We start from the raw sequence: 25992 nt of genomic DNA on the forward strand, positions 1-25992 counted from the left end.
GAACTGGAAATTTTTCTTTGACAAATGTGGCAATCTTCATTGGAAAATTGTCTGATGCCCTACGCTGTTCTATCACAATTCTTTTACCTCTATTTGGTAAATAAAGCTGAAGACTGGATTCAGAAACTTTTCTATGCCACATGCATTACACCTACCCGTGTTTCTCCTAAAATAAGACACCGTCTTATATTTATTTTACTCAAGAAAATAAGCCTATGGCTTATTTTCGGGGTTGTTTTTTTAATTACCTCCTCTTCCTGCTGCAGCTCGGCGCCCGGAACTGGCTGTTGCTGCTGCTGCAGCGCCAACAAAGCGCCCGGCAGCGCCGCACAGAGCGCCCCGAGCCGCAGGAGGAGGAGGATTCAAAGTGCTACAGAGCACTGCTGGGTCCTGCTGGCTCGGGGTGCTCCGCGTGGCGCTGCTGGGCGCTTTGTCGGCGCTTCAGCAGAGCGCGCTGCTGGGTCCCGCTGGCTTGGGGCTCCACGTGGCACGCGCTGCGGCTCTTGCCGGGTTGGGGCTCGGTGCAGCACACGCTGCAGCTCTTGCCGGCTCCCGCTCGATCGGGGCTCCATGTGGCACACACTGCTGGGCGTTTTGGAGGGGCAGCAGCATCCGGTTCTGGGCGCTGACAGGCATCTTCCTCTTCCATCCAGACCTGCTCCCACCACTACAGCTTATTTTTGGGGTATGTCTTATATTTTGTCAATGCATGAAAATCCTGCCATGGCTTATTTTATAGGTACGTCTTATTTTATGAGAAACACGGTACTCTGTGTAGGTCCTTTCTTGATCTTGCAGCAGAATCCTCCAGCTGCTGGATATTAACAGTTTGAATCCACATAACCCAGATTTTGGAGTGCTATCATCCAGAGAACAAGTTACACTATACACAAGACAACGAAAGCTCTCTTTAGACATTTATCCAAGGAACAGCTGTATGAGCTTCTCCCACTCCCTCTACCCCAATTTCCTGAGTAGGAAATATTTTTTTAATGAAACATTTACAGTCCTCATTATCAGAAAGGGAACAGGGTCAGCACATACATCTCTACATCCCTTCCATGGACAGAGAATGCCTGAAATTGGCTAGTCACAGACTAACAAGGAATACAGAAAGACCCATTAACAATAAGGAGGGGGCAGGGAAAGAGATGCAGGACCCCTTTCTAATTTCAAAAACTACCACAGCGTAGACATGTTTCAAAATTGACTAAAGACACCATTTGTTGATGCTTTAGCACCTGCCTGAGATATGAACAGCATGAAAAGTAGGAGAGTCACTGTCCACCAAATAATAATTAAGGGATATGAACTGCATGAAGAGAGGGAGCAGGTCCAAGCCAAAGAGAATATAGATGAGCACAAAGCAGAAAGAAAGAGGACACTTGGGGCTGGATACCCATTAGGGCATTGCACATACACACCAGATCCAGGGCCCAATCCAGCACTTTGGATAGACCCCAAATCAATTCAGGGCCCAGTCCAAATTTGTAATCTGGGTTTAAATCCTTCACCCCCATCATTATTTAACCCTCTGTTCACCAGCAGGGAATTCAATCTTGCTGGGTGTTGCTTCGCCAGGACATTTCGTGCAGGGAATATGCTAATCAAGCAGAACCTGCCTGCCTCCCCACCCAATTATGACAGTCTCAAATTGCTCCAAGTCAACTTGACCAGGGATGTCTCAAACCAATCTGGCCAGAGCCTAGATTTGCCCAGATGTCTTCAGGATTTAGTCAAATGTAAGTGTAGCTTTACAAATGTGCTTGCAGTATTACTGCTGCACCACCAGGAGGGTATAAGCCGCATGGAAACTCAGAAGGCCTCTATCTCAATTAGTTGTGACACAGTAAGTATAGGCAGTGACCATTTTGCACAGGAGTTCCATTCCTGGCCTCCACACACGTCAGCAGAGCACCCCTGTGGAGCACCCCATGCCCTCTTCCTATCTCATTGTACCAGTGCAGGGGACAGCATGTGCAAGATCAAGCCTGCCACTACTTTTTCATAAATTAGCCACATGATAGCTCTAACTGAGGACTACCTAGTGTAGAGCTGAATGGTGCTATCAGCAAGCCTCTTTGAACATGCACTTTCATTGACAGCTTACATTCAAAGGGTAGATATGCCGACTAAAATGGGATTCCAAACTAGCAGTAAATAAGCCTTGGATGTATTCAGAGCATGCACCATTCATAATTAAAAACCAGCAGTATAATCAAATTCAATCTGTTGTTCTATAAACAGCTAACATATATACATGCTCATGGTTGCCTAAGACCTGGAACCACCACCAGGTGCTGCATCATTTCTATTTTGAGTTGCATTCAACACTGTCTCTGTAACCACAGAATGGACTTCCACCCACATAAAGCAAATTCAGTCCTCCCCATACCAACAATATCTGATTTGGATGGTCCAGAGACTGAGGAGAGGGGGTGCAGCACTGCAGGGGAAAGGCCAAGTCCCAATGAGCAAACCCAAGTCTCCCATAAAGCTGAGTTTTGCCTTTTGTGATTGGCACATCTTTTACAGTTCTTGTAAATAAATGCTTGAGACACATGAATATTTGTAACTCTTCCTTTTAATTTATTCCAGAAATGCAAATGAAAGGCTGACATCCAATGGTGTCCATCCATCAGCAGTTTTCCCATCCCCACTGCAGCTCCCCATGCTCCCAAAATCTCCTTCGCTGTTGGGGACACTCCAGAACAGATTTGGAGGCGGTGAGGGCTGCAGTGGGAAGAGGAAATGCATGTCTTGCTGCACAAGTAGAAGTGCACTTGCACAACAATATTGGATGTGGTGTAGAAACAGCTGAGATAGCTATTAGAATGACAAATAAACAGTGGGGGAGAAGGAGTATATTATTTATGGTATACAGTTTGTCATATATATATATATATATATATATATATATATATATATATATATGAAGATACAAGTGTTTTGTCAAGAAGGCTTCATACTTAATAAGAACTGTGGGTACAGTAGCATATAAAATGAAGTTGCCCCCTCCCCCCAAAAAAACTCTCTAGGGGATACAGCTCATTCACATACTGACATCCCCCCACCCCATGAGGAGTGTTGCACCACAAAATCTGCACAAGATTGTGTCATGAAAAACCACAGATACACAAAATTGCAACACAAAGCTTAGGGTGAGGATCAGTAACAATACACAAAATTGCAACACAAAGCTTAGGGTGAGGATCAGTAACAAATAACATAATAAATACTGAATGAATAATTAGCAGCAATGAATATAACAGAATAAGCAGAAATTCATAGACCCAGAGACACTTTCTGATCAGCTACACGTCTCTATTGCTTTTTCCACTTTTTCTTATAGTATCTCAGGGGGGAAAGGTGCACTGCCTGGTCACTTATGAGGACATATTTTTAAAACATATATACAGGCCCAAGTAATGAAGAGAACACTACTTCTCACCTGGAAGTGTTATGTAGTTAACATAGTAATTCTCTCTCCACTTTTAAAAATAGACCAAAAGATACAGGCTGCACTTTTATTTTTGGAAAAGCATGCATAAAGGGAAGTCAATATCTTGAGCAGTAAATGTCACCAAAGAACCAACATTTTTTTTACAAATGTTTCCATGGTATGTATGCTCAGCATACAGCAAGAACTACAAACCCACAACACTTGTATAAGTGTCATTTAGTGTCAAATGCACACTTTAGCACTTACATTTGATTTTTAGCAGCTTGTCTCTGCGCTTTCCGCTCTTTCCTCTTTTGATCAGGTGGCTTTGCAAAAACAATTTCTATATTTTCTCCTTCTAAATCTTTTCCGTTCATTCCTTCCATTGCCTGTGGAGAATAGTTTTGAAACACGTATTAGCAATAAATTCTTCCAAAAATGTATTTTTAAAAATAATATGCAAAGAACGCAGACAATATGAATAGTAAGAGATGTTAGGGGAAAACACTGCTGGTAGATATGTAGGGCATATAAGCCCACCTCCTGTCCACTAGAGGCCCTGTCTGAGGTCCTTTGATTTTTCCAATGTGTAGGTTTTCAAAAATACTCCTTGCAACCCATGAGGGCTTGAAACCAGATCTGCAAAAAGATAGGTGCTGCAAAGCAAACACTTGAAATTAAAGCAATATCTAACAGCTACACATTCTCACAAAATAGGTTGCAAGGTAAAGTTGTTCAAAGTAAAAACAAACAGAATAGGGAATTGTATGAACAAAGAGAACAAAATTTAATTCAAATACTGAGATGACTAAAATTAGAAATAGCATCAGGTATGGGGAACTGTACTCTACTTATGTTGTCCCCTATGACAATTCTATTTTTATTTTTTGAGGGGAGGGGGTAGAAATCTAAATGATTGCATTTGGTGTCATGAGTAAGTTTAGAAAACTTCAGGTATATTTAGCCACTCTAACTCCTACTTGGACATGCAACAATTCATTTGCAAATAGAAGCGTCCCGTTCATGAAACAGACAAGAGATGAAACAGGGGTTCTCAACGAAGAAAGGTGATTTAACAAATTCCTCCTTCCTACTACATGCCTCGTCGTCACTTCCTACACTGTTCAGGGGTCTCCCAGACCTCCAGAGTGGCTTTTCAGGGGAAAGGTGTAAATGCCTAGGTTAGAGGTTTCTGTGAATGGAATTTCACTCATGAAAACTCAGGACACAGCTGTTTCTGCACTGTGCACAAGGGTTTTAGAGTAGACTGGCTTAAAAATGAGCAGATCAGTGAACTGAACAGTCTGCATTGTATCCTTATTTTTAAGAGTGTAGTACAAGGTAAGCAAAGGAGAAGCAATGAATTTTCTACTTTGAGAGATAGACAGCAAAAATGAGCACCAAACTTCTCAGAACATGTACAGCCAACCACTGTATTCCTATCACTTTAGAGCTCAAAACTACAGCACAAAGCTTTAAGCATCTTATAACACAAATGTTTTAGTTACACATGTGACTTTAAAATAATTTGATCTTGTAGCAGTAACTGCACTGATAATCAAAACCTACCTTTACAGCACCATCACGTTCATCAAAATGGATAAAAGCATAATCTTTTAGCTTTTTAACTCGCTCCAGCTTTCCAAACTGACTAAAGGCCTTTTCTAGTATCTCCTCTGTGACTGAATTTGCAAGGTTCCGCACAAATAACACTTTCACCTAAAATAAAGCATCAAGGGTTAATTCAGACTACAATTTTGTTTCATTCTTTGCAATACTGGCATTCGCCAAGAGCGCTTGGGATGCGCCATTGAGTTGTATCAAACACTGCAAAAGCAACTTTCAGTCACCCAACATGACTTTCATCCTCTTCTCATGCACATCCAAAATCTAGTCCTGTGGGTTCCCTTAACCCTCAGAAGGTTTCGAAAGGGTTCAAGGGGATGCAGACAAGGAAGAGATGAAAGTTCTGTTATGCACATTCTGGATCTCAACATTTACAAATTCCAGTTATAAAGAATTCAGACAACATATTTCCCTAAAAGCTGCCATTATTATTATTATTAACAACTCCATCCACATTTTTTCCCAAAGATGCTTATATCTGGGGAAAAGCCTACTAGCTCCGAATGTATACTCATTCTTCCAATGTCACTTGGATATTTAAGAGTGGTGGCAATGCTGTCTCGAGCAGGTCGGGCGCCCTGGTGCTGAGGCACGGAGATCGCTCCGACGCCCCCGCCCTTGCAGCTTCCGCGCGGCTTCGTTGCGCAGCGCCCCCCCCTTGCCGGCCCTGCGCCACCGGGAGTGCACCTAGAGCCGGGCCTGAGTGGTGGTATGTTGTTGCAAGTCCCAACACCCAAGTCCCTGGTTAGCAACTGGAACATAAAAGGTACTGACATAGTTTCAGCATAGAAAGGCATCTGACTCCTGCCTAGAGTTGTCATCTGCCCTAGCAACACACATTTACTATTCCCCCAGACTTTTACCTAATGTGGAAATGAAACCCAGTTCCAGTAAATGATAATGAAGAATCCCAGTAGAAGAGAGAATTGCAGTGATTTGAAGCCATCACCTACAACAATGGGGATACTAAGACTGGACTAAAAAGAAGGCAGGACTTGTATTGACATAATGTAATGAGATAATGCAATAAAGTTCTGTAACTATCTAACTAGTTTTATCATACTAGTCTGATAAATGCTGGTCATGCAAACACAAACAGGGCATCAGATTGAAATATGTCTCCTTCTCTGTTATGAGCCAAGTAAGCTTCAAGTTAACAATCCACAATTTGTATAAAAATTATTACAAGCAGTGAAAATTCATATTAAGATCTTATTTGCAAATTTTGTCAGTGTCATTAACCAGAAAGCATGTTCTCCTATTGAGTTATCAGCTTTATATAGTTTGGTTGAAGATTCTAGCAAACCTTTGTAGCTTTCACAAATGTTCTTGCTCTGAGTACAGAACAAGCCATTCAAGTTACTGTAGTAAAATCATTTTGCAAGCATTATTCCTTCTATAGCATTTTGTTTGAAACTCCCATTGTTGTAGGTGCATTTTGCAACAGGGAATTTCATTAGGGCAAGCAATTTCTGAACTCTGGGCGCAGTACTGCGCCTAAGATTTCAGAGTAAAACTACAGAGTGGAAGGAAAGGAGGACCTTTTTCTGCCTCCCCACTTCCAGCAACTCTTTGAAGACTGGTGAAGAGACCCCCTTAAGAATATTAGGGGGGTGGGCAGGGGGAAGACTAGACCATGTGAAAAATGAACATATTTTAGCTGCTGTTCATTCATTTTCAGCTTTGTATTCTTCTTATTAAAAAGTGCGCCTTCTGTTGTTGCACCCATAAGCTAGGTGTAATGTGCCATTTAGCTTTCGTATCTCTGTTTCTAACACTGAGCATTTGCCATATGATACAGATTTAACAAAATAATCATGCCTTTCAGCTTGCTATAATTTTTTTTAAAATCACTGTTATCTTTTACCTTTGCCATGACTTCAGGATCTGGATCTTCTATAGGATCAGCCCATTCAACTGTAACCACATTACCCCAGACTTTCACTTTTCCGCTCATTAACCTACGCCTGGCTTGTGCTGCAGTTTTGTGATCTTCATATTCAAGGAAACAAAAGCCTCTATTCTTTTTTTTGTCATCAGGTTGGTGATACAATATTACATCTGTGAGACCCTCTGAAATTGAAGCCAATCACATGAGCTTAGTTAAGCAGTCATACAAATTTATTAAAAAACGAAAAACTGTGACAATTTGTCTTTTTACCCTAATATAATACAGTAGACTATTAGATTTGCTAAAATTTGCCAGTAAAATGTTAGAATTTCTTATATACCGTATTTTTCCGTTATAACACATCCCTGTGTAAAAGACTTGTATAATTTTGGGGGACTCCAAATTAAGAAAAGGGGGGGAGTGTATAAGACGAGCCCAAATTTCTAACCTAATTTTTAAATAAAAAACCTAGTCTTATACATGGAAAAGTACGGTAGCTTATCTTCTGATGCTTTCCCCCATATATACCGCACCATGGCACTAACTGAAAACTAACACAGAAAATTTAATTTACTCCCCATTGAAAGTACTTTTCTATGAAGAGAAAAAGTCTGAACTGAACAAGAAAAAAGACTGCACACATGCACAACACTTGCCTCTAATTTGGGGCTAGATATTTGACCAGTCAAATATTTTCAGCAACTGACCAGTGTAGTATGTCTCTACTGAATGTCATGAATATTCCATGACATCGCAACAGCTTGGCTTCGTTTGCCCTTTATTTTATCTTAGCACAGTACAGTGTGTTAACATAAAATAAAGGGCAAATGAAGCCAAGCTGTTATGATGTCATGGAATGCCCATGAACATTCTAAATGCTCGACAGCACGATCTAGCAGAACTGAGCAAAATTACTTCTTTAATAGTTTCTTCCAAACAGTCAACTTACTGAATAAGAGGCGTTGGGTAAAACCTCCCGCAAGCAATGTATGACACAAGGATAGGCCACAGTCCCAGCTCATCTCTTTCCTATTGTCAAGAATATTCCTTATGATCTCAGTTTACAATGTCATCATCATTCAACATCAGCCGAAAGATGGTGAAAAAATTCATCACTGATCACTTGAATTATTTCCTTTTAAATTCACACCCAAGATACAAAGTAACTTACCTGTTACTTTGCTAAATTCTTCAACTATCTGCTCCTTTGTTTTACTCTTAGGAATAGAGCCAACAAAGAGCCTATTATTGGCAACGGAGATACATACACCAATATGTTTTCCAGAGCGGATTTCATGATTGTTATACTAGAAGAAAGAAAGTAATATAGGGTAGGTCATCCCAAAGTGCTTATGCTTTTCCTTGCTTGCAAACTTTAAACTTTTACTTCATTGCAGAAATATTACTCAATACAGAGTAGTATTTTTTCAAAAGAGGAGGAAGTGTTTCACATACAGTGGTGCCTCGACTTACGAATTTAATCCGTTCCGAAGGCACCTTCGTAGGTTGAAAAATTCGTTAAGTCGAAAAACACCATTGGAAACGCAACGCCATTGGAAACAGAAAAATTCTTAAGTCGAAGCAACCCTATCTAAAAATTTGTAAGTCGAAAAATCCCTATCTAAAACCGCCGCGGTTTCCTTTTGGATATCAAGACATTCATAAGCGCGCAGCCATTACCCCCATTCGTAAGTCGAAAAATTCAGTTGTCGAGTCGTTTGTAAGTCGAGGTACCGCTGTATTAGGGGTTTGGTGCTACATGCACCATTTTCAACAGCGTGGCTTCTAACCATGTGATAATGCAGTTACATGGGCCACTAAATAGATGGTTCTGTATGGCCCTGGATTGCTTCCACCTACCTTATTAAAAGTAACTTGGCACAGTATCAACGAAGTGTATTGAGGCACTTTAAAGACTGGCAATTTTATTATCATGGGCTCTGGTTCATAAAAATTTACGCCATAATAAAATTATATTTTTTAAAAAATTGCCACAATAATGGTGTTGTTGTTTTTGCAGCAACAGATTGACCTAGCTACCCTGTACAGTGGTACCTCGGTTTAAGTACACAATTGGTTCCGGAAGTCTGTACTTAACCTGAAGCGTACTTAATCTGAAGCAAACTTTCCCATTGAAAGTAATGGAAAGTGGATTAATCCGTTCCAGACGAGTCCATGGAGTACTTAACTTGAAAAGTATTTAACCTGAAGCAAACTTTCCCATTAAAAGTAATGGAAAGTGGATTAATCCATTCCAGACAGGCCCGCAAAGTACTCAACCTGAAGCGTACTTAACCCGAGGTATGACTATAATTGGTTCCGGAAGTCCGTACTTAACCTGAAGCGAACTTTCCCATTGAAAGCAATGGAAAGTGGATTAATCCGTTCCAGACGGGTCCGCGGAGTACTTAAACTGAAAGTACTCAAACCGAAGCATACTTAAACCGAGGTATGACTGTAAATGAGTACACTATGCTTGTCAGCTGTGTGGACATTAGACACAAACACACACAAGCCCTGGAAACTGTAGCTTACCCCTCACACAGCTACAATTCCTAGCACCCTTAAACTACAGCTCTTAAGATTATTTGGGGGGGGGATGTGCTTCAAAGATACCTTGGGTTAAACCCTACAAGTTGCTCTTGAAGTTAGCAACAAATTATAATTCTAGATCAGAGAAAATCAGCAACAGTGGTACCTGAGCACAACTATTCTCCTTTCATCTCCTAATACCGTGTTTCTCATATTATAAGACACGTCTTATATTTATTTTTTCCTCAAAAAAACACACTATGGCTTATTTTCAAGGGATGTCTTATTTTTTCCTCCTCCTCCTGCCGCGGCCGGCACTGCTGCTGCGCCTATCACTATGTCTTATTTTCGGGGTATGGCTTATATTCCTTGAATGCTTAAAAATCCTGCTATGGCTTATTTTATGGGGATGCCTTAAAATATGAGAAACAGGGTACACAAAATGTTGCTTAGCTTTAATGAAACCAACTACAGCCTGCACTGCAGCAGAATTCTCTCCCATTAGGAACACACGTCAATATAAAGTGGAGTAGAATCCATCCTTACCATACTTCAGTAATTGTACAAGTCATCTCACTCTGTGAGGAAAAGTTAAGCCTACCTATGGAGCTACTTGGTTTTTGCTAAATGTCCCACTGTTCTTGTTTTGACTATGAGCAAAATATGACCTTGATAATCTCTCCCCAGATATTGCTCCCCTTGACCCTTTTTATGGCAGTGCTCATTCCCTGAATTGCAAGTCAGAGACCAAGGATATGCTATAATCCCTCATGTAGAAAAGCAAAAGGGGGAGCAGAGACCATGGAAATTGATCCCTCATTTTAAGTAGAGTGGGACAATTAGATTACTTTAATATCAAATTAAGCCACATGAAGGCACTGCACGCTATACCAATTTAGTGTACCATGTAAAACTACAGTACATTCAACAATAGAGACCATAACCAACATTTTAACTACGGACGTGCAACTTTAAGCTAAAGAAATGGTACTTCATAAGCCCAGTCACTAGGCTCAATCTTTTTCAAGCAAATAAGACAGAAATCTTTCGTAAAATGGTAGGCAGCTAGTTTTCTTTCAGGTCAAGGGTCATGTTTCTCAGCCTTTGAAAACAACTTGTTCAAAATCCTGCTCTTCGTGCAATAATTCAATTTCCCCCCACATCTATGATATTCTAACATAAAGCCACTAATAGAGAAGATATTGTACAGTATGACCTAATCCGGGATTGCCTTTGAATGAGTTAAACAGCAGCTATCGTGCAATGAGCCCACTTAACCCAATACATAATTCCATGTACACATGTGTAAGACTGGACTGTAAGTATTTCCATTTCTGCTGTCCCTGACGCTCACAGGGGTGGAAGAAAAAAAAAGCATATAACATAATGAACTGAATAAATAAGGTAAAGGAACTCTTAGAACTGCTTAACTAAAAGGTTTTGGAAGTCACTAGGCCTAAACAATTCTGATCTATACATCATGATGTACACCGAAGAGAATATTTTCAGCCACTGCCAGGGATTTTTGTACTTGCTTTTAGATAAAGGGGTGATCCTAAAAGAATACACTAAGAAAAATCTTACCAGTTTAACAGCTTCCTGAGCTGCCTCTTTGTTACAAAAAGTGACAAAAGCGTATCCTCTGTTTAAGCCGGTCAGAGGGTCCATCATTAAGCGAAGATCCCATATAGGCCCTGCTTTCTCAAATAATGGAACAAGTTCATCCTCAAATAAGTCCCTTGGAATCTTACCCACAAATATCTGTAACAAAAAAAACACATATTTTAAAAAGGATCACACATACAGGTAGCAAGGACACACCACCCCATCATAAAATGTGATGCTGCTTACCTCAGTGCCAACAGAAGGCTGTTGTCCTGAGTAGACACACTCTGGGGGAGGACCACCATATTTTCTTTGTCCAGTAGTCACATCAAGTGTGTAACCCGTTCTCTCCAAAAGTGCCTTCAAATTTAAGTTTAGAGTTTTAAATAAATATAGCTGTTTACCAAGTAATTGCACTGTCTAATTAAAATAGGAAAAGGAGACGAATGTTTGCAATGAAAAAATCTTTGGCACTTACGCTTTTAGAGCGACTTGCATTTCCTCAGCTTTGAGTATGTCTGAATATATACTAATTTTGAGCAAATTTGATTTTTGCACAAAAACACACCCTTCCGAAAAAACCTATTGTACATTTCAATCCTAAATCCTGTGTGCAAAGCTTCTCAAATTCAGTTTTGCTTCCTTCACCAAGTGCCTTCTGTTTGCATAGGCAGCTGTTATGTCAAGAATCTTACACTTATCCCATCAAATGAAGGTCTGCGCCTCACTGCAGGGCAGTAGTTCTCAAACTTTTTTCTCTAGGCCACTTTCAGAATTAAAATTTGCTTGCACCACACTGAATTTTTTATTGATAAGAAATACATGGGGAAACTGAAATAACTCCTAGCAGTGCTTGATTTATAAAACAGAACAAAACTACTTTATAATGTGATTATTGGACATCCATAAAGTATAAAACAATGCATCTTTATAAGAACATTAATCATTCCCAAATATAATACTGATTATCCTTGAATCTTCCCATCACACTTGCCACACCAGTGTGGTATACCACACCCTTTGAGAACCACATAGGACATAGGCAGCCTTCTCTTGGCCATACACAGAGCCAGCTCCAATTGAGAATACTGCTGTGCCCTCTGAATTTGGAGAGCACGCAAGAGGTGAAGCATGGAGACCTCAAGTTTAAAAGAATACATCTAATGAAACATAGCATGCCTAGTAGAGCAGCAGCACAATAGGCTTGGAAGTGTCCAGGTCACTTTTTATGGAAGGCCACTCTTCCCCCTCCTCCAAATTGTATGAATTAGCATAAACATGCATGCTTCAATCAACACTAAATAAACATGCTTCAATCAACACTAAGCCTGCCCTACAGTCCTGTGGACATGCATACTTCAGTTTGACTAAAGAGATTAAATACTGCCCAGTATTTCATTAGCTCTTTGTGAATGAAATTATGGATAAAATCTATTGGATTTCCAGTAACTGAGCACTCAAAAAACAAAAGCAAGCAAGCCATGGAAAAGGTATGTACAGTACTGTGTGAAAATGCTACATTCAATTGCTTTTCTACAATTTCTGTATTTGATTGCTGTGGGCTTTCCACACAATAAAAAGTTACTCTTCTCTATGAAAAGGTATGATTTCTCATGGTAGAATAAGCTGAAATATTTGTGGTATACTTCAATAGTCATGAAGCACTGAAGTCTTTCCAGTGTCAGGTTGTACTAAACTTCCAACTGCTGGCTTATACAATTTAATCTCAAATAACAGTGCCAGTAGTGATGATTCATATATAAGAACAGATGTGAATGTATATCTACTAAAAGCAAGAAAGAGAAAGCCTACAAATCATGATGCCAATATTAAATGTATGGACTGGGTACAAAAACTGCCATTCTATAACAATTTGTGGCACAGTGAGTGGCACCAATCAGATGCCAGAGGTACTTTTACAATTGCATCCTAATATCTCCCTCTGCAGGATGCAGCACAGGACCTGTATCCAGAGACTTTTTCCAAGAGTTAAACATGGGCAAATACTGTGCAGAGAAATTTAAATAAGAGTAAGCTGCTCTTAAAGAAATGTCAACTGGCAAGCACCAATGCAGGGATGACCCAAGAATAATGTTGTTAAAAAAATACCTCAACACAAATCATTCTTATACAACCACAGAAATTAGCACCAAAGGCATAAGCATACTGGCCTATCAGAAAGCATACCTTGATTTTTGCCTCATCTGGTCCTTTGCTAGAATCTGCCACTTTGGTCCCTTGTTTTTCTCGCTGTCTATATGTCTTCATGACGCCACATAAAAAGGCACTTTTGTTCTAAAAAGATTACACAAATAAAGTGTAAGGGCTGAATTTTAAATCAATCATCCTAACTTGTTCAAGTTTTTCACATGTGTTAGTACAAACTGTAATACTATCAAGGAACAGAAATGCCACTATAGTGGTACATTACCTGAACATGTGAGAGATCACTGTCCTTAAACTGCTGAAGCACTGCCAATGCACCTTCTTCATTAAATTCCTTTAAAGCTTCAATAGCTCTTTCATCTAAATCACTGTGAGCAACTAGTCCTAGAAAAAGAAATATTATATTCTAGCATTTTAGTTATTTCATTTCAGAAGCAGATCCACTGATCAGAGGCCCATTTCAGGATTTCCCCTTTACTTAAATAGTTGCCTTAATCTACAAATGTACTGTATTACATATGCTGATACTTTTGTTTTGACAACCTCTGAAAAGTCATAATTTTGCATAAACAGTTGACTCAACTTGAGCAGTGATTCTTAGTACTTTTCTGCCTCTTAAGGAAACTGTTTAAAAAAACTAAAGCACTCAATCAATTCTATTGGTCTCCAAAACTGAGCTTCAGAACATGACTGAAAACACAGTAGCCTTTGCACCCACAGGTTCAAACATTCAATCAGGTATCCTCCAGAAGTGATACTTGTGATTACTGCCTCACTTACTACACAGTGCTCCAAAGACAAATATAATCCACTATGAACTCTTCCTACTGCCTGAAGTACAACTGCATTCCCCTACCACCACCCATTCACTCAGTACCACAGACTAACCTACAGCAGCATAAATGCCACGTTATTGTTTATCATCCAAACACTTGCTAAGAAGACTGCAGTCCCCATCTTTGGGTTTTTGTTTTTTGTTTGGAAACCACAAAAAGTTGCTATTTTAGCCCAAAGCAAGGAAAAGTCCAATAGAAAATATTGAAAATGTGACTTTGCAAGTTTTACATCTTACCTGCAACGTAAATTTCATCTAGTTTTTCAGCAACTTTCTGTGGTAAACCAGCATCAAGCAATGTCTGGAAATGCTCAGAATGGGTAACTGCAGCAGAAGTATCCATCGGCTCTTCAGTACCATTCCCATTAACATGTTCAGAAGCCATGTTTCCAGATATCTGTTCAAACGCAATAAGCATCATAATTAAGCTATAAACCTTAAGGCTGAACTATTGGTGTATCAATCAATACATGCAGCTACCTACTAGGGACTTGCAGAGTTTAAGCCTTTTCCCTACTACTTTTGCAATCAAAGCACGCAATGCTTTTTCAAGAGAAAGACTAATACAGTAGTGCAAAGGCATACCACCCTATAACCAAAGCCTAGCGGGGATATTAAGATTTTATTGCAGATTTTACACAATCCAGCCGAACTTTCTAGCTCACCTCCCTTCTTTAGCTCTATCTCTTTAAAACGCCCTAAGAAGCTCTTTGAGAAGTTAGAAATGGAACAAGAAGCAAAAGGCGAGGAAGAACGTGCAGCCACCAACGCGAGACACAGCCACTGCCATTCCCTGCTGCTTTTACCCGAATCGCTTCATTCAACCTCTCGCAAAATCCCGTTCCGCTGCCTACGCTACAGCTTCTTCCCGCCTCTTTGACAGGGTCTAAAAGCAACCAGGCGAAAGGAACAAAGCGCTTCCCAGTCCGCACCCAGCCCAAGCGGCGGCAGCCGCCATATGCCCGCTGGAAACACGTGCTCGGCGCGTTCAAATGTCTTACAACTTCCTCCAGCGACCAACTTCCCTCCACCCCACCCCACCCCCCCTCCCGGAAAAGCAGCCTGTCCCTCCTCCTCCTCCCCCACTTTTCCCTCCGGGAGAAGAATTGCAACACCCTGGGCCCGATTTCGCCATGTGGAAAGAACGGGGCGGGGGGGGGGCAAAAATGACTGCCTTCCCATGCCGTTCCTCCTCCCGCCGGGTAAAAACACGCACGCACAGAATCAAGACCCTCCCTCCCTTCTTCCCACCATGCTTCTTCCAACTCGAGCGTTGGAAAGACACGGATACCAGGCTCCGGGCCGTTACGTGACACGAAGGCACGCGACAAAATCCCACCACCACCATTAAAAAAAAAGGCGTCCCGCAGCCACATTGGCATCGGCTGCCTGCCTTGCTCCTTCCAGCCTTCCCACCATGTCCCACCCCACCCCGGAGGCGCCTCGTGGCCAATGAATGGCGCTGCCGCCTGGACAATGAGGCAGCTGGAGCCCCTCGCGAGAGGAAGGGGGGGCGAGCAGGGAGGCGCGAGTTAAGGGCTTCCCCTCGTTTCCCTCCATATCGTGCGGCCTAGCGGCACCCGCCATCCAGCATAGCAAAGTGCCGGGAGAAGCTGCGCGGGACTGGGCCGTCGCCGGCCTCTTTTGTTTATCCAAGCTCCCCCCTCCTCTGGAACTGGCCGGGCGGCAGGCTGCCTCCCGCTCCCCCTCCGTTTTCCACGGTCTCCCGGCCCGCTCCCTCCTCCTCCCGGGGAGAACCTTCTCTTAGGGCCCCTTCTTTCTCTCCGCCACCCCCCCCCACCGACTCTCCCTCTCCCCTCCCTTCTCCACAGCGCCTGACGAGCCCCGGTGGCTGCTGACCTGTGTGGGGCGAGCGGCAGGGGCTGGCAGCGGCGGCGGGGGAGGGACGACGAGCGGCGCGCGAAAGGGCTCCGGAGAGGGGGGGTGGCGCGGGCGGGGGGCGCGGTTGCGGAGCTGCCCCTTCTCCGCTCCCTCAGCGTGTCCTGAGAATGTGGCAGGAGCCTGCGTAAAATGGCGGCCGCTCGAGCGCTCACGCCGCTGCTGGCACCAACCAACCCCAGCCCCCTTCCACTCGGCTCAGGCAGGGCGGGGAGAAGCCAGGAGGAGCGAGGGAGGGAGGAGGAGGAGGCGCCGCCGCCGCCGTGTGAGGGAGAGGGAGAGAACGCGCGCGCGCTGGCGCAGCCCCAACGCCGGGGTCTCCCGAGCAGATCCACAAGGGTTATCGCCCCGCCCGCTAACTTTGGCAAAGCTAGATTCTTAGGCAAGGCGGCGGACCAATGAGAGGCCGCGCATGCGCCTACGGCAGCCAGACGGTGGCTGGCGGTCCTCAGCACGCTACGTTGCGGAAGGCGAGAGAAAACGTTCCGTGCGCGGCTGCCCCCCTCCGCTGCGCGCGTGCCCCCTGCCCTGCCGCCGCCGCTGCCGCCCTGTCTTTGGGAGATTCCTAATTAGCGCTGAGGGAACTTTCGCGTTCTGAACGTGCCGTAGTTATTTCGGATTGTCACGGCTATTGCAATCAACTTCTTGACGATTAGTGCAATGTTGCTTTTACGCTTCGTTACGTTATTTAATTTTTAAGTATGCTGTGTGTTAGATATATATTTAATTTGTGGGTTTTTTAAAAGTTCGGTGTAAAGTCGTTCGGGGAACCTGGATGTGTACTAGAAGTTGCTGTTGAATAAAAATGTAGTTAATCGGCACTGTAGTTAAGACATAACAGCTAAACTCGGCATTCCATTTAAAAATAAAAATAAAAATGTGTACACCTTATCATAGCCTAGCAAAGCTTGGTACTATTCAAGTTAAAATTAATAATAGTAGTAGCAGTAGTAACTAACAATAATTATATTGTCAAGTAGATAAACAGCTTTAAACAGGAAGATGACTGTCACTGCTGCTAGTTAATGCTACTTTCCGTGCAATCCTGAATTCCTCCCATAATGAGGGAAAAATGGTCTTCACAATTAGCTGTCCGTCAGCTGGCCTTCCTGGGAATTGAGGATTCAGCTCAACTTTACCTCAGCTGGAAGGGCAGCTGAGGTAAAGTTGAGCTGAATCCTCAATTCCCAGGAAGGCCAGCTGAGGGACAGCTAATTGTGAAGACTATTTTTCCCTCATTATGGGAGGTGGTAGGGACAGGACAGTTAGGCTAGTGTCTAAGGGGGGGGGGGGTGTTGCTTCTGACCCTCTCTAGTGAGTTCAGACTTGTCCTGTGAGGCCATGTGGTAACTTCTAGGGACGCAGGTAGCACTGTTGTCTAAACCACAGAGCCTAGGGCTTGCCCATCAGGTCAGGTATTCGAATCCCTGCGACAGGTCGAGCTCTGTTGTTTGGTCCCAGTTCCTGCCTACCTAGCAGTTCAAAAGTACGTTAAAGTGCAAGTAGATAAATGGGTACCGCTCACTGTGCGTTGCTCTGGTTCGCCAGAAGTGGGTTAGTGATGCTGGCCACATGACCTGGAAGCTGCAATGCCGGCTCCCTCGGCCTATAGTGTGAGATGAGCACCGCAACCCCAGTCGTCCATGACTGGACCTAACGGTCAGGGGTACCTTTACCTTTAAGGTTGGATTACTGTAATGCTTCTCTTGCACTTGATCCAAAACCTGCAGTTAGCACAGAATGCTGCAGCAATGTTGCTGACTGGAGTGAGAACCTGTCTGCGATATAACAGCTATGCTGGGATCTGTGCTGGTTGCCCATTTCCTACCAGGCCAAGTTCAATATGGTAGTTATCCTATATAATAATGTCCATGTTGTCCCTGCGTCCAGATGTCCCGTGTGTCCCTGGGTCACTGCGCATGTGCCCCAGGGATACAGGGATTGGACAGCAGAGACTGCGCGGCGCGCACTCTCCCCCCACTCTGCCTCCTCCAACCGCCGCTCCCGCCGGGGTGGAGGCCGGCGAAGGCCTCCTCACAACCCTCCCTGGCCGTGAGGAGCGGCGGTTGGAGGAGGCGGGGGGGGGAGAGTGCGCGCGTCCTTCCTGTCGGCGGCTGGGGGAGAGGAAGGAAGGAGGAGAAAGCGCCGCTTTCTCCTCCTCCGTTCCTGTCCCCCTGCCGCCGACAGCAAGGACGGGTCCCAGGGTTCGGAGAAGCGCTGCGCAAGCGCTTCTCCGAACCCTGGGATGTCTGCTTCCTGTCGGCGGCTGCGGGAGAGGAACGGAGAAGGAGAAAGCAGCGCTTTCTCCTCCTCCGTTCCTGTCCCCCTGCCGCCGACAGCAAGGACGGGTCCCAGGGTTCGGAGAAGCGCTGCGCAAGCGCTTCTCCGAACCCTGGGATGTCTGCTTCCTGTCGGCGGCTGCGGGAGAGGAACGGAGAAGGAGAAAGCAGCGCTTTCTCCTCCTCCGTTCCTGTCCCCCTGCCGCCGACAGCAAGGACGGGTCCCAGGGTTCGGAGAAGCGCTGCGCAAGCGCTTCTCCGAACCATGGGATGTCTGCTTCCTGTCGGCGGCTGCGGGAGAGGAACGGAGGAGGAGAAAGCAGCGCTTTCTCCTCCTTCGTTCCTGTCCCCCTGCCGCCGATAGCAAGGACAGGTCCCAGGGTTCAGAGAAGCGCTGTGCAAGCGCTTCTCCGAACTCTGGGATGTCTGCTTCCTGTCGGTGGCTGCAGGAGAGGAACGGAGGAGGAGAAAGCAGCGCTTTCTCCTCCTTCGTTCCTGTCCCCCTGCCGCTGACAGCAAGGACAGGTCCCAGGGTTCGAAGAAGCGCTGCGCAAGCGCTTCTCCGAACCCTGGGAGTTCTGCTTCCTGTCGGCGGCTGCGGGAGAGGAACGGAGGAGGAGAAAGCAGCGCTTTCTCCTCCTCCGTTCCTGTCCCCCTGCCGCCGACAACAATGACAGGTCCCAGGGTTCGGAGAAGCGCTGTGCAAGCGCTTCTCCGAACCCTGGGAGGTGTCCTTGCTGTCGGCGGCTGCGGGAGAGGAACGGAGGAGGAGAAAGCAGCGCTTTCTCCTCCTCCGTTCCTGTCCCCTTGCCGCCGACAGCAATGACAGGTCCCAGGGTTCGGAGAAGCGCTGCGCAAGCGCTTCTCCGAACCCCAGGATGTTCTAGAGCCCGTTATTGAACGGGCTGAAATACACTAGTTACTATATAAAGTCATTAACAGCTTGGGACCAGTTTACTTACGAGATGGCCTTACCCCAAATATGCCTACTCAAATGCTTCAATCTACAGAACTGGCCTTGTTACAGGTGCCACATAATACTCATTCTTTAGTTGTAAGAAAGTGATCTTTTGTGGCTACATTAACACTTCAGAACTCTATATCAGGCAGGCTCCTTCACTATTTTTTACACCCCCTGCTTGAAACATGTTTGACAAGCCTATCTAGACATGTAGCTACCAGCTCCACATGGTGCGCCGGCTGAAACCCTACCTGCCTGTAAACTGTCGTGCCAGAGCACTACATGCCCGTTATTTCCCACTTGGACTACTGCAATGCGCTCTATGTAGGGCCACCTCTGAAGGTGACTCAGAAACTACAATTAATCCAGAATGCAACAGCTAGACTGGTGACTGGGAGCAGCCACCGGGACCATATAACACTGGCCCATAAAGATCTACATTGGCTCCCAGCATGTTTCTGAGCACAATTCAGTGTTTAAAACCCTAAATGGCTTTGTCCCTGTATACCCAAAGAAGCACCTCCACCAGCATTGTTCATCCTGGACAAAGAGATCCAGCTCTCAGGGCCTTCAAGGTCTGAGGGACAGTGGACCGACCCCCTGCTGAGTTTGCCGACCCCTGGGCCTAGGGCTTGCTGATCAGAAGGTCGGTGGTTCAAATCCCCGCGACGCCCCCGTTGCTCCGTCCCAGCTCCTGCCAACCTAGCAGTTATTTACTGTTGTATCTCATGGAGGCAATGGAAGCTCCAAAATGCTGCTTGGGGAGTTTTGGATTATCCAAAGTTTAATCCAGGTAAAATGCAGCAGCAGTTAGTTGGATCTGATGATCCTCCAGGTGTTATAGAAACTTTCTGCGGTGGGGGGCTAGGAAGGTTGAAGTGGGAAAAACCATTTTAGTGCTGCAACTGCTCGAGTTCCACCAATTAAATTATTCAGAAAACTTTCTTTAGTAAGAATACATTATAAAGTTTTATTCTGAAACATTGCTTTAATCTTCATTCTCAAGAGCCACATAAGATCCCATGACATAAGAACCATTTGAGAACATCAAACTTTGAATATAGCAAAGCCAGTGTACATATAATTGTTATAAACATTTAATTGCAAGAAAGGTTTTCATTTATATTTCATTATTAATTATTGATCTGATATTCATTAATGGAGGCACACTGCAACTTCATTCAGGTAGATTCCAGATAAGCTTGTTTGATGCATTTACTTCTTATCACTGAAAAAGTAAACACAATTTAAAAAACGATTAATGCAGATTATTAAAACATCTATTGAACTCTAGTTCAATAATTTAAAAGCAGTAGAAATAAATTTAAGCAACATACACTTTTTCCTAGTCTGAACTATTTAATGTTTCAGGTCTTATTACTGTGGATTCAGTTGGAGCTTCATTCGTATCATAGAGTCCACTTCAAACATTTATATGGTTTTTATTGGTTGCTACTTTTGATTCTCAAGTGCTTTGCAGATCAACATGTGCCAATGTTTTCTTACCTGTTTTTGCAATAGGCACTGTAAAAAGGAACTCAGTCTTCCGCCTACAGGCTTGGGTCTCCATCCTATCCCTGTTCAGAAAGCAATGATGAAACTTTTAATTAGCTTTTATATTCAACAGGGAAATATTAATTAAAAATCTGGAACATTTAAGAGTCCTGTTTTATGACATGTCTATACACTGAGCTCAGAAGTTAAATGGTAGTTAGAAAGATAAAAGCTTTGTTTGGCCTTTGCTAACAAACTGAGGATCAAAAGGTTCCCCCTCCTGACTGTAGCAATTCTGCTGGCCCTTCACCAAAGGCTGGTAAGGTGCAGCTACTCCTTGGAAGGTGCTCAGATCATTGTCTAGTACAGTGGTTCCCAACAGGTGGTCCGGGGACCCCCAGGGGTCCGCGAGCTATGCCAGAGGGGTCCGCAAGATGCTATTAGAATAAAAAATATATTAAATATATTTCGTATAACAGATTTTTTGTTTTGGCCACTTCCTGCATGAGCAGAGTCTAGCGCAAAACTAGAATTAGATAGAGGCAGTAGTTCTGCTGTATGCCGTTAGGTGGCACTTTACAAACACTACTGTTTTGCAAAGAGGCAGCGCGCGCATTCTACTAACGCTCCCAAAGATGCTTTGCGCGCGTCGGCTTCATTTGTGCGCTACTGCGCAGGTACCCTGTCTTCTCCATTCCCCTCCCTCCTCCCTGGCGCGCGCTGCCTCTTTGCAAAACAGTAGTGTTTGTAAACAAAGCGTTGTTTTTCGCGGAAGCTACAGTTCGCGTAGTTAAAAATGGACCATTGGTTAAAAAGTGGTTCGTTAAAACGACAAAGGCCTACAGATGAAGAACTGTAAAAAACGTATAAATATAAAATATAGAGACTCTTAATTTGGCTCTCACTTTTTAATTTTAGGATTAGGAATTAATGGGGGTCCTTGTCACAATAGCGGCTTGATGAGGGGTCCTCGAGAAAATTTTGTTGGGAACCCCTGGTCTAGTAACAGCAACATACTGGCCACCCAACACTTGCCTGGGAAAAGTCCACAAGGAAGGTTTAACTTCGCACCAAGGCACTTCAAGCAGTAGCACCAAACCAGCATGTCCCCCCTGCCCATTTGAATACAACTTACCAATTCAAGACATTCCATCTGCTTAATGTATGTTAGGAATTAGGAACTGGGGACCAGGGGTGAAACACATCTCAACTTCTACCTGGATTTCAGCTTCTATGACCTTTAAGTGAAACACAGAGAAAGTAGCATCAGCGTCAACAGAATTTGGTAGATTATCTACATATCAAACTAGTTTACTGATGGTAGTCTCAGAAGCCGGATCCATATTGGCAGTTTTTCATCAAACTGTATCAGGTTCGGGATAGGCTCATCACTGGTTGAACCAATGCAAATACATTCTCAATATGAAAATTTAACTCGCATACCTTTAGGATAAAGTAGCTTCAAGCCTGAAAAGAAAAAAAATGCAATATTAAGGAAATGTTTTTCCTTTCATTTCTCTTCTGGTAAGAAACCCAATTTTCTTTTTATTCTGCAGACAGTGATAACTAGAGATTTCTTACACAACATGCAAACCAATGTTTCCTTAGCTCAAACTGCACACCATGGTTTAAAACAAGTTTGCAAGCCATGAAAACAGCAGCACAAATGCAACAGAACCCTCAAGGGAAAGTTGCATGAATCCAGTCTGCAAATCATGGCATGCAGGGAGACAATGTTACACTTGCACGTGCCGATTTAAAAAAATAAATTATCGGGGCTGGATCAACTCTTACATGAACTAAGATTACAACATCTGGGGCTTTTTAGTTTTGACACCTTATAAAATTAGAATCCAAGGTTACCCAACAAAGCTGAATGGTGGGAGATCTCGGGACAAATGTATTTATTCACATAATTAACATATGGAATTCACACCCAAAAATGCAGTGATGTCTGCCAACTTCTGATGGTTTTAAAATGGAACAAATTCATGGAGGATATTATGCAGGAGACTGCTACTGCACCCACACTCTGTTTTCCGTGCACATCTGGTTGGGCAGTGAGAAAAGAATGCTGGACTAGGTAGACCTTTGGTCTAATCCAGAACTCTTATGGTGTTCACTAGTCAAGCCACACTACAGTGACTTAAGTTACAGCAATGGAACTCTCCCTATCCCTAGTTTCTCAATCTCTCATCCTCTTACAAAAGCTAGAGGGAGCAGTTTTGAGTTCCCAAACAGTAACCTTACAGTTAATGACTTTAGTCTCCAAACAGCATTTTAACATACCTAAGAAAATCCACTATTCTCCATAGAATACTTTTCTACATATGTTGATGTTTTCATAATCTGAAAATAAAATTTTGTAAAGTTCAGAAGCAGGAAAAGTAGTAATACACAACAAAAGAATTACGCCAGGGAATACCAATACTGTGGCTCATAATCAGCAAACAAGATTCATCACAAAACTATTAATTCCTTCTGCCTCAATTCTGTATTTTAATGCATGAGTAGAACAACTCTAACAGGGTTCTAGATTCAGGTAGGTAGCAGTGTTGGTCTGATGCAGTTGATATATAAAAAATGTCCAGTAGCACCTTGAAAGCTTATACCAAGAACAAACTTAGTTGGTCTCTAAGATGCTACTGAACTCTAACGGGGGTCCATGGTCACTTGGAGCCACTACCACATCCAAAGCCCTGCTGCCTTGTTGATTAGGGCATTATTTTTGCAATGCTTGTTGTAGCAACTCCAGGCAGAAACAGCCATCCCATAGCAATTTGGGTCCCTTTCCAGTATATGGGCTGAGATAAGATACAATGGATCCCTGCTCTACTCCAACTTATTGCCAGCAGAAACTCAATAGCCAATGCTTCTTTGGCAAACACAGGAGCACCTGCATTGGCAGAGAAAGCCCAGCAGAGGGAAATCACAAATTCCATACTCCTACCAGCAGCATGTCTCCAGGGTTAGGACTGCTCCCTTAGCAGGCACCCCTTTAAAACCATAATCATGAATGTTCAGAAAATGAACTATGCATCCAGGATACAGTACTGAGCTATGTTGTATATGGTTAAGAACATGCAGTACAAGTCAGAAGGTTACAGCTGAAGGGTCAGCTCAGCAATTCATTTGCAGGATAGTGACAAGCACACACAGAAATAGAGGTGTTTTAATAAGGTAATGCCACTATTGTCCAAAATAGGGATTCCAAGTACACAAATGTCTAACACCTACTTAAAGTTGGCTGCAATGTAATTAATATCTGAAGTACTTTCAAAATTTTAGCTAAAGGATGCAAGTATTTTGAAGCAGAGTACTGGATACATACCAAAGAGCTTATTTTGCGTCTTTGAAATAGTAGCACAGATCTTAGTCCCATAGCTCCTGGAACAGAGATAAAATAAGACAGGGTTAAAATCAGAATACACAGCTATGCAGGTTATGGCACAAGCTTCCATGGACTAAAGTCCACTTCCATCAGATATAGCCAAGGGAGTGCTCAGTTGGTAAAGCATGAGTCTTAATCACTTAATCACTGTGAGTTCAAGTAATGGAAAAAGATTCCTGCATTGCAGGGGGTCATACTAGATGACCCTCATGGTCCCTTCCAATTCTATGATTAAGTGAAATCTTAATCAGCAGGCGAACAAAGTTATTAAAACAGTAGATTAGAGTCAAGATTTCATGAAATTAGTCTGATTACTGTATGTTAGAAGTTTAGTGTATGTTAAATAGGCACGCCTTTTACTTGGGGATCCAAGCAACCAAGGCAATTCCAGCCCTAACTACCTATTTCAGTCACGTTCATTTCACTTGGGAGAAATCCTAGCACGCACTTAGGGCCGTTGCTAAGAATTACAGCACAGAGAGCTGGATTTGTTTACGATGGGCTCGTCCGTTCTCTTGCCCCCCCCCTCGTGCTTTTTGTAAAATATCAGCCGCGGGGTGGAGACGAGATCCCCAGAAGCGGCGGCAAGAACCCCTCTTCCTCCCTCGTGGTTTTCCTACCTGTAGCTACGCGCTTCCCCACTTTAATTTGTTCCAAATTTGCGGGGGGGGGGGACACGTGGAAGAGCGATATTCGGCAGTAAAAGACGTGGGATAAAAAAAATGCTCAATCCTTTTAGCCATGCAATAAGACAGTGATCTTCCCCCACTTTACCTCATTAAAATTATCCTCTTAATTCAAGCCTCCACGTGCGAGGGAGCCTTCCAATCCCAGCCTACAACACCCCACCAGGAAATTCCTGCACGCGCAGCGCCCCCACGTCGCTCGCGGCCCCCACGCAGCCTTCATTCATTGCCCCCCATAAGCTATCGAGGCAGGGGGTGCATTAACGACGAGTGAAAGCTCGCGAAAATAATTTTTAAAAGCGCCGTTTTTTCAGCGAGAGCGCGAGTGACGAACCTACCCACAAAATGGCGGCCCTTTCCGTTTAACGGCTACTTTCGTACCAAACACCCACCTGCTTCCAAAAGGTCCAGGCGAAAGAGCGAACACGCGGCCTCCCGGTGCTTTATATAGGAATCCTCGGAGCAGAACGAGGCTAGCCCCGCCCACCCGTCTCCCATTGGATGCAGGAGAGAGACTAGCGGGGATGGCGCGCGGAGGGGGGAGGGAGGTGAAAGGCAGGCCTTTCGAGTGGACTTTTTTCTTTTTTCATTCCTCTTGTGCAGAAGCAGAGAGGCGCGGCTTGTTTCGAGGGGTCTCCCTCCATGGCGCTTTGAACGATTCTGTTTCTTTATGATCCGATCCCACTTCCCTCCATCTTCGTCCGTAGCCACCTCGTGGTGGAGGGGCTGTAGCACCAAATAAGACACTTATAAAAAAAAAGGAGCCAGGCATTTTCTAAACTGCCAGCCAACACAAAGCAGGATTTGTTTATTTTTGCTTATTTTGAGGACTGAATGAATGAAGGTCCGAGGGAGGCGTTCCTCCTCTTGCTGCCTTCAGGCCCTCTGAAATCTCCAGGCTGACTCAGAGGAACTGCATAGGTACGCTTCAACAGTAGGCCTACTACTCGGGAGCAAGTTTCCTGGCGCTTTTTGCAGTTACTTGGCAAATTAAACACAAGCCGTCACAGTTAGGCGCACCAATACAAAGACAACCGCCCTCTTTGCACGTGGAAGATCCAGACAAAAGGAGTCTGTTTTCACAGTACCCGCGGAGGGGTTTACAATCCATCCTCTTGCCTCCCCAGTCTGTAATGTGTCTCAGACCTGGGTGGAGCAGCCACAAATAACAGCCGCTCCACTGCC

At 44.0% G+C, this 25992-nt stretch overlaps 1 protein-coding gene, 1 long non-coding RNA gene and 1 other non-coding gene across 12 annotated transcripts in view; all 3 read right to left on the reverse strand.

Annotated features, from left to right (window-relative positions):
* SYNCRIP (synaptotagmin binding cytoplasmic RNA interacting protein) overlaps positions 1–16187 on the reverse strand; it is a 21214-nt gene extending 5027 nt beyond the window's left edge. For 5 of the 8 annotated variants that reach the window (XM_035109449.2, XM_035109448.2, XM_035109447.2 and 2 more), the window contains exons 1-10: positions 15958–16086; positions 14335–14494; positions 13528–13646; positions 13284–13391; positions 11343–11456; positions 11076–11252; positions 8131–8266; positions 6936–7141; positions 5012–5161; positions 3710–3831 (exon numbers count right to left, since the gene is read on the reverse strand). In XM_035109449.2, the coding sequence (XP_034965340.1) occupies positions 3710–3831; positions 5012–5161; positions 6936–7141; positions 8131–8266; positions 11076–11252; positions 11343–11456; positions 13284–13391; positions 13528–13646; positions 14335–14482 (1280 nt within the window). In that variant the 5' untranslated portion in view covers positions 14483–14494; positions 15958–16086. Of the gene's footprint in view, positions 1–3709; positions 3832–5011; positions 5162–6935; positions 7142–8130; positions 8267–11075; positions 11253–11342; positions 11457–13283; positions 13392–13527; positions 13647–14334; positions 14495–14903; positions 15103–15957 lie in introns of those variants that run through there. The other 3 variants (XM_035109450.2, XM_060272575.1, XM_060272576.1) reach the window with 3 other exon arrangements.
* Positions 16188–20175: 3988 nt separating this feature from the next.
* On the reverse strand, positions 20176–25228 carry LOC118082281 (uncharacterized). Of its 3 annotated transcripts, none has more exons than XR_004692229.2 (7): positions 25200–25228; positions 24062–24117; positions 23020–23079; positions 22174–22197; positions 21866–21968; positions 20743–20813; positions 20176–20464 (listed from the first exon to the last, which is right to left on the reverse strand). It is a non-coding gene; the product is annotated as an uncharacterized LOC118082281 (long non-coding RNA). The 3 variants fall into 3 exon arrangements; XR_004692230.2 differs by lacking the exon at positions 25200–25228 and adding an exon at positions 25146–25185; XR_009557324.1 differs by lacking the exon at positions 25200–25228 and adding an exon at positions 24896–24918.
* LOC118083288 (small nucleolar RNA SNORD50) lies at positions 22054–22127 on the reverse strand. The gene has a single exon (XR_004692364.1). It is a non-coding gene; the product is annotated as a small nucleolar RNA SNORD50 (small nucleolar RNA).
* Positions 25229–25992: the final 764 nt, after the last annotated feature.

The sequence above is a fragment of the Zootoca vivipara genome, chromosome 3 (genome assembly GCF_963506605.1).
Source record: "Zootoca vivipara chromosome 3, rZooViv1.1, whole genome shotgun sequence".
Classification (NCBI taxonomy): Eukaryota; Metazoa; Chordata; class Lepidosauria; order Squamata; family Lacertidae; genus Zootoca; species Zootoca vivipara.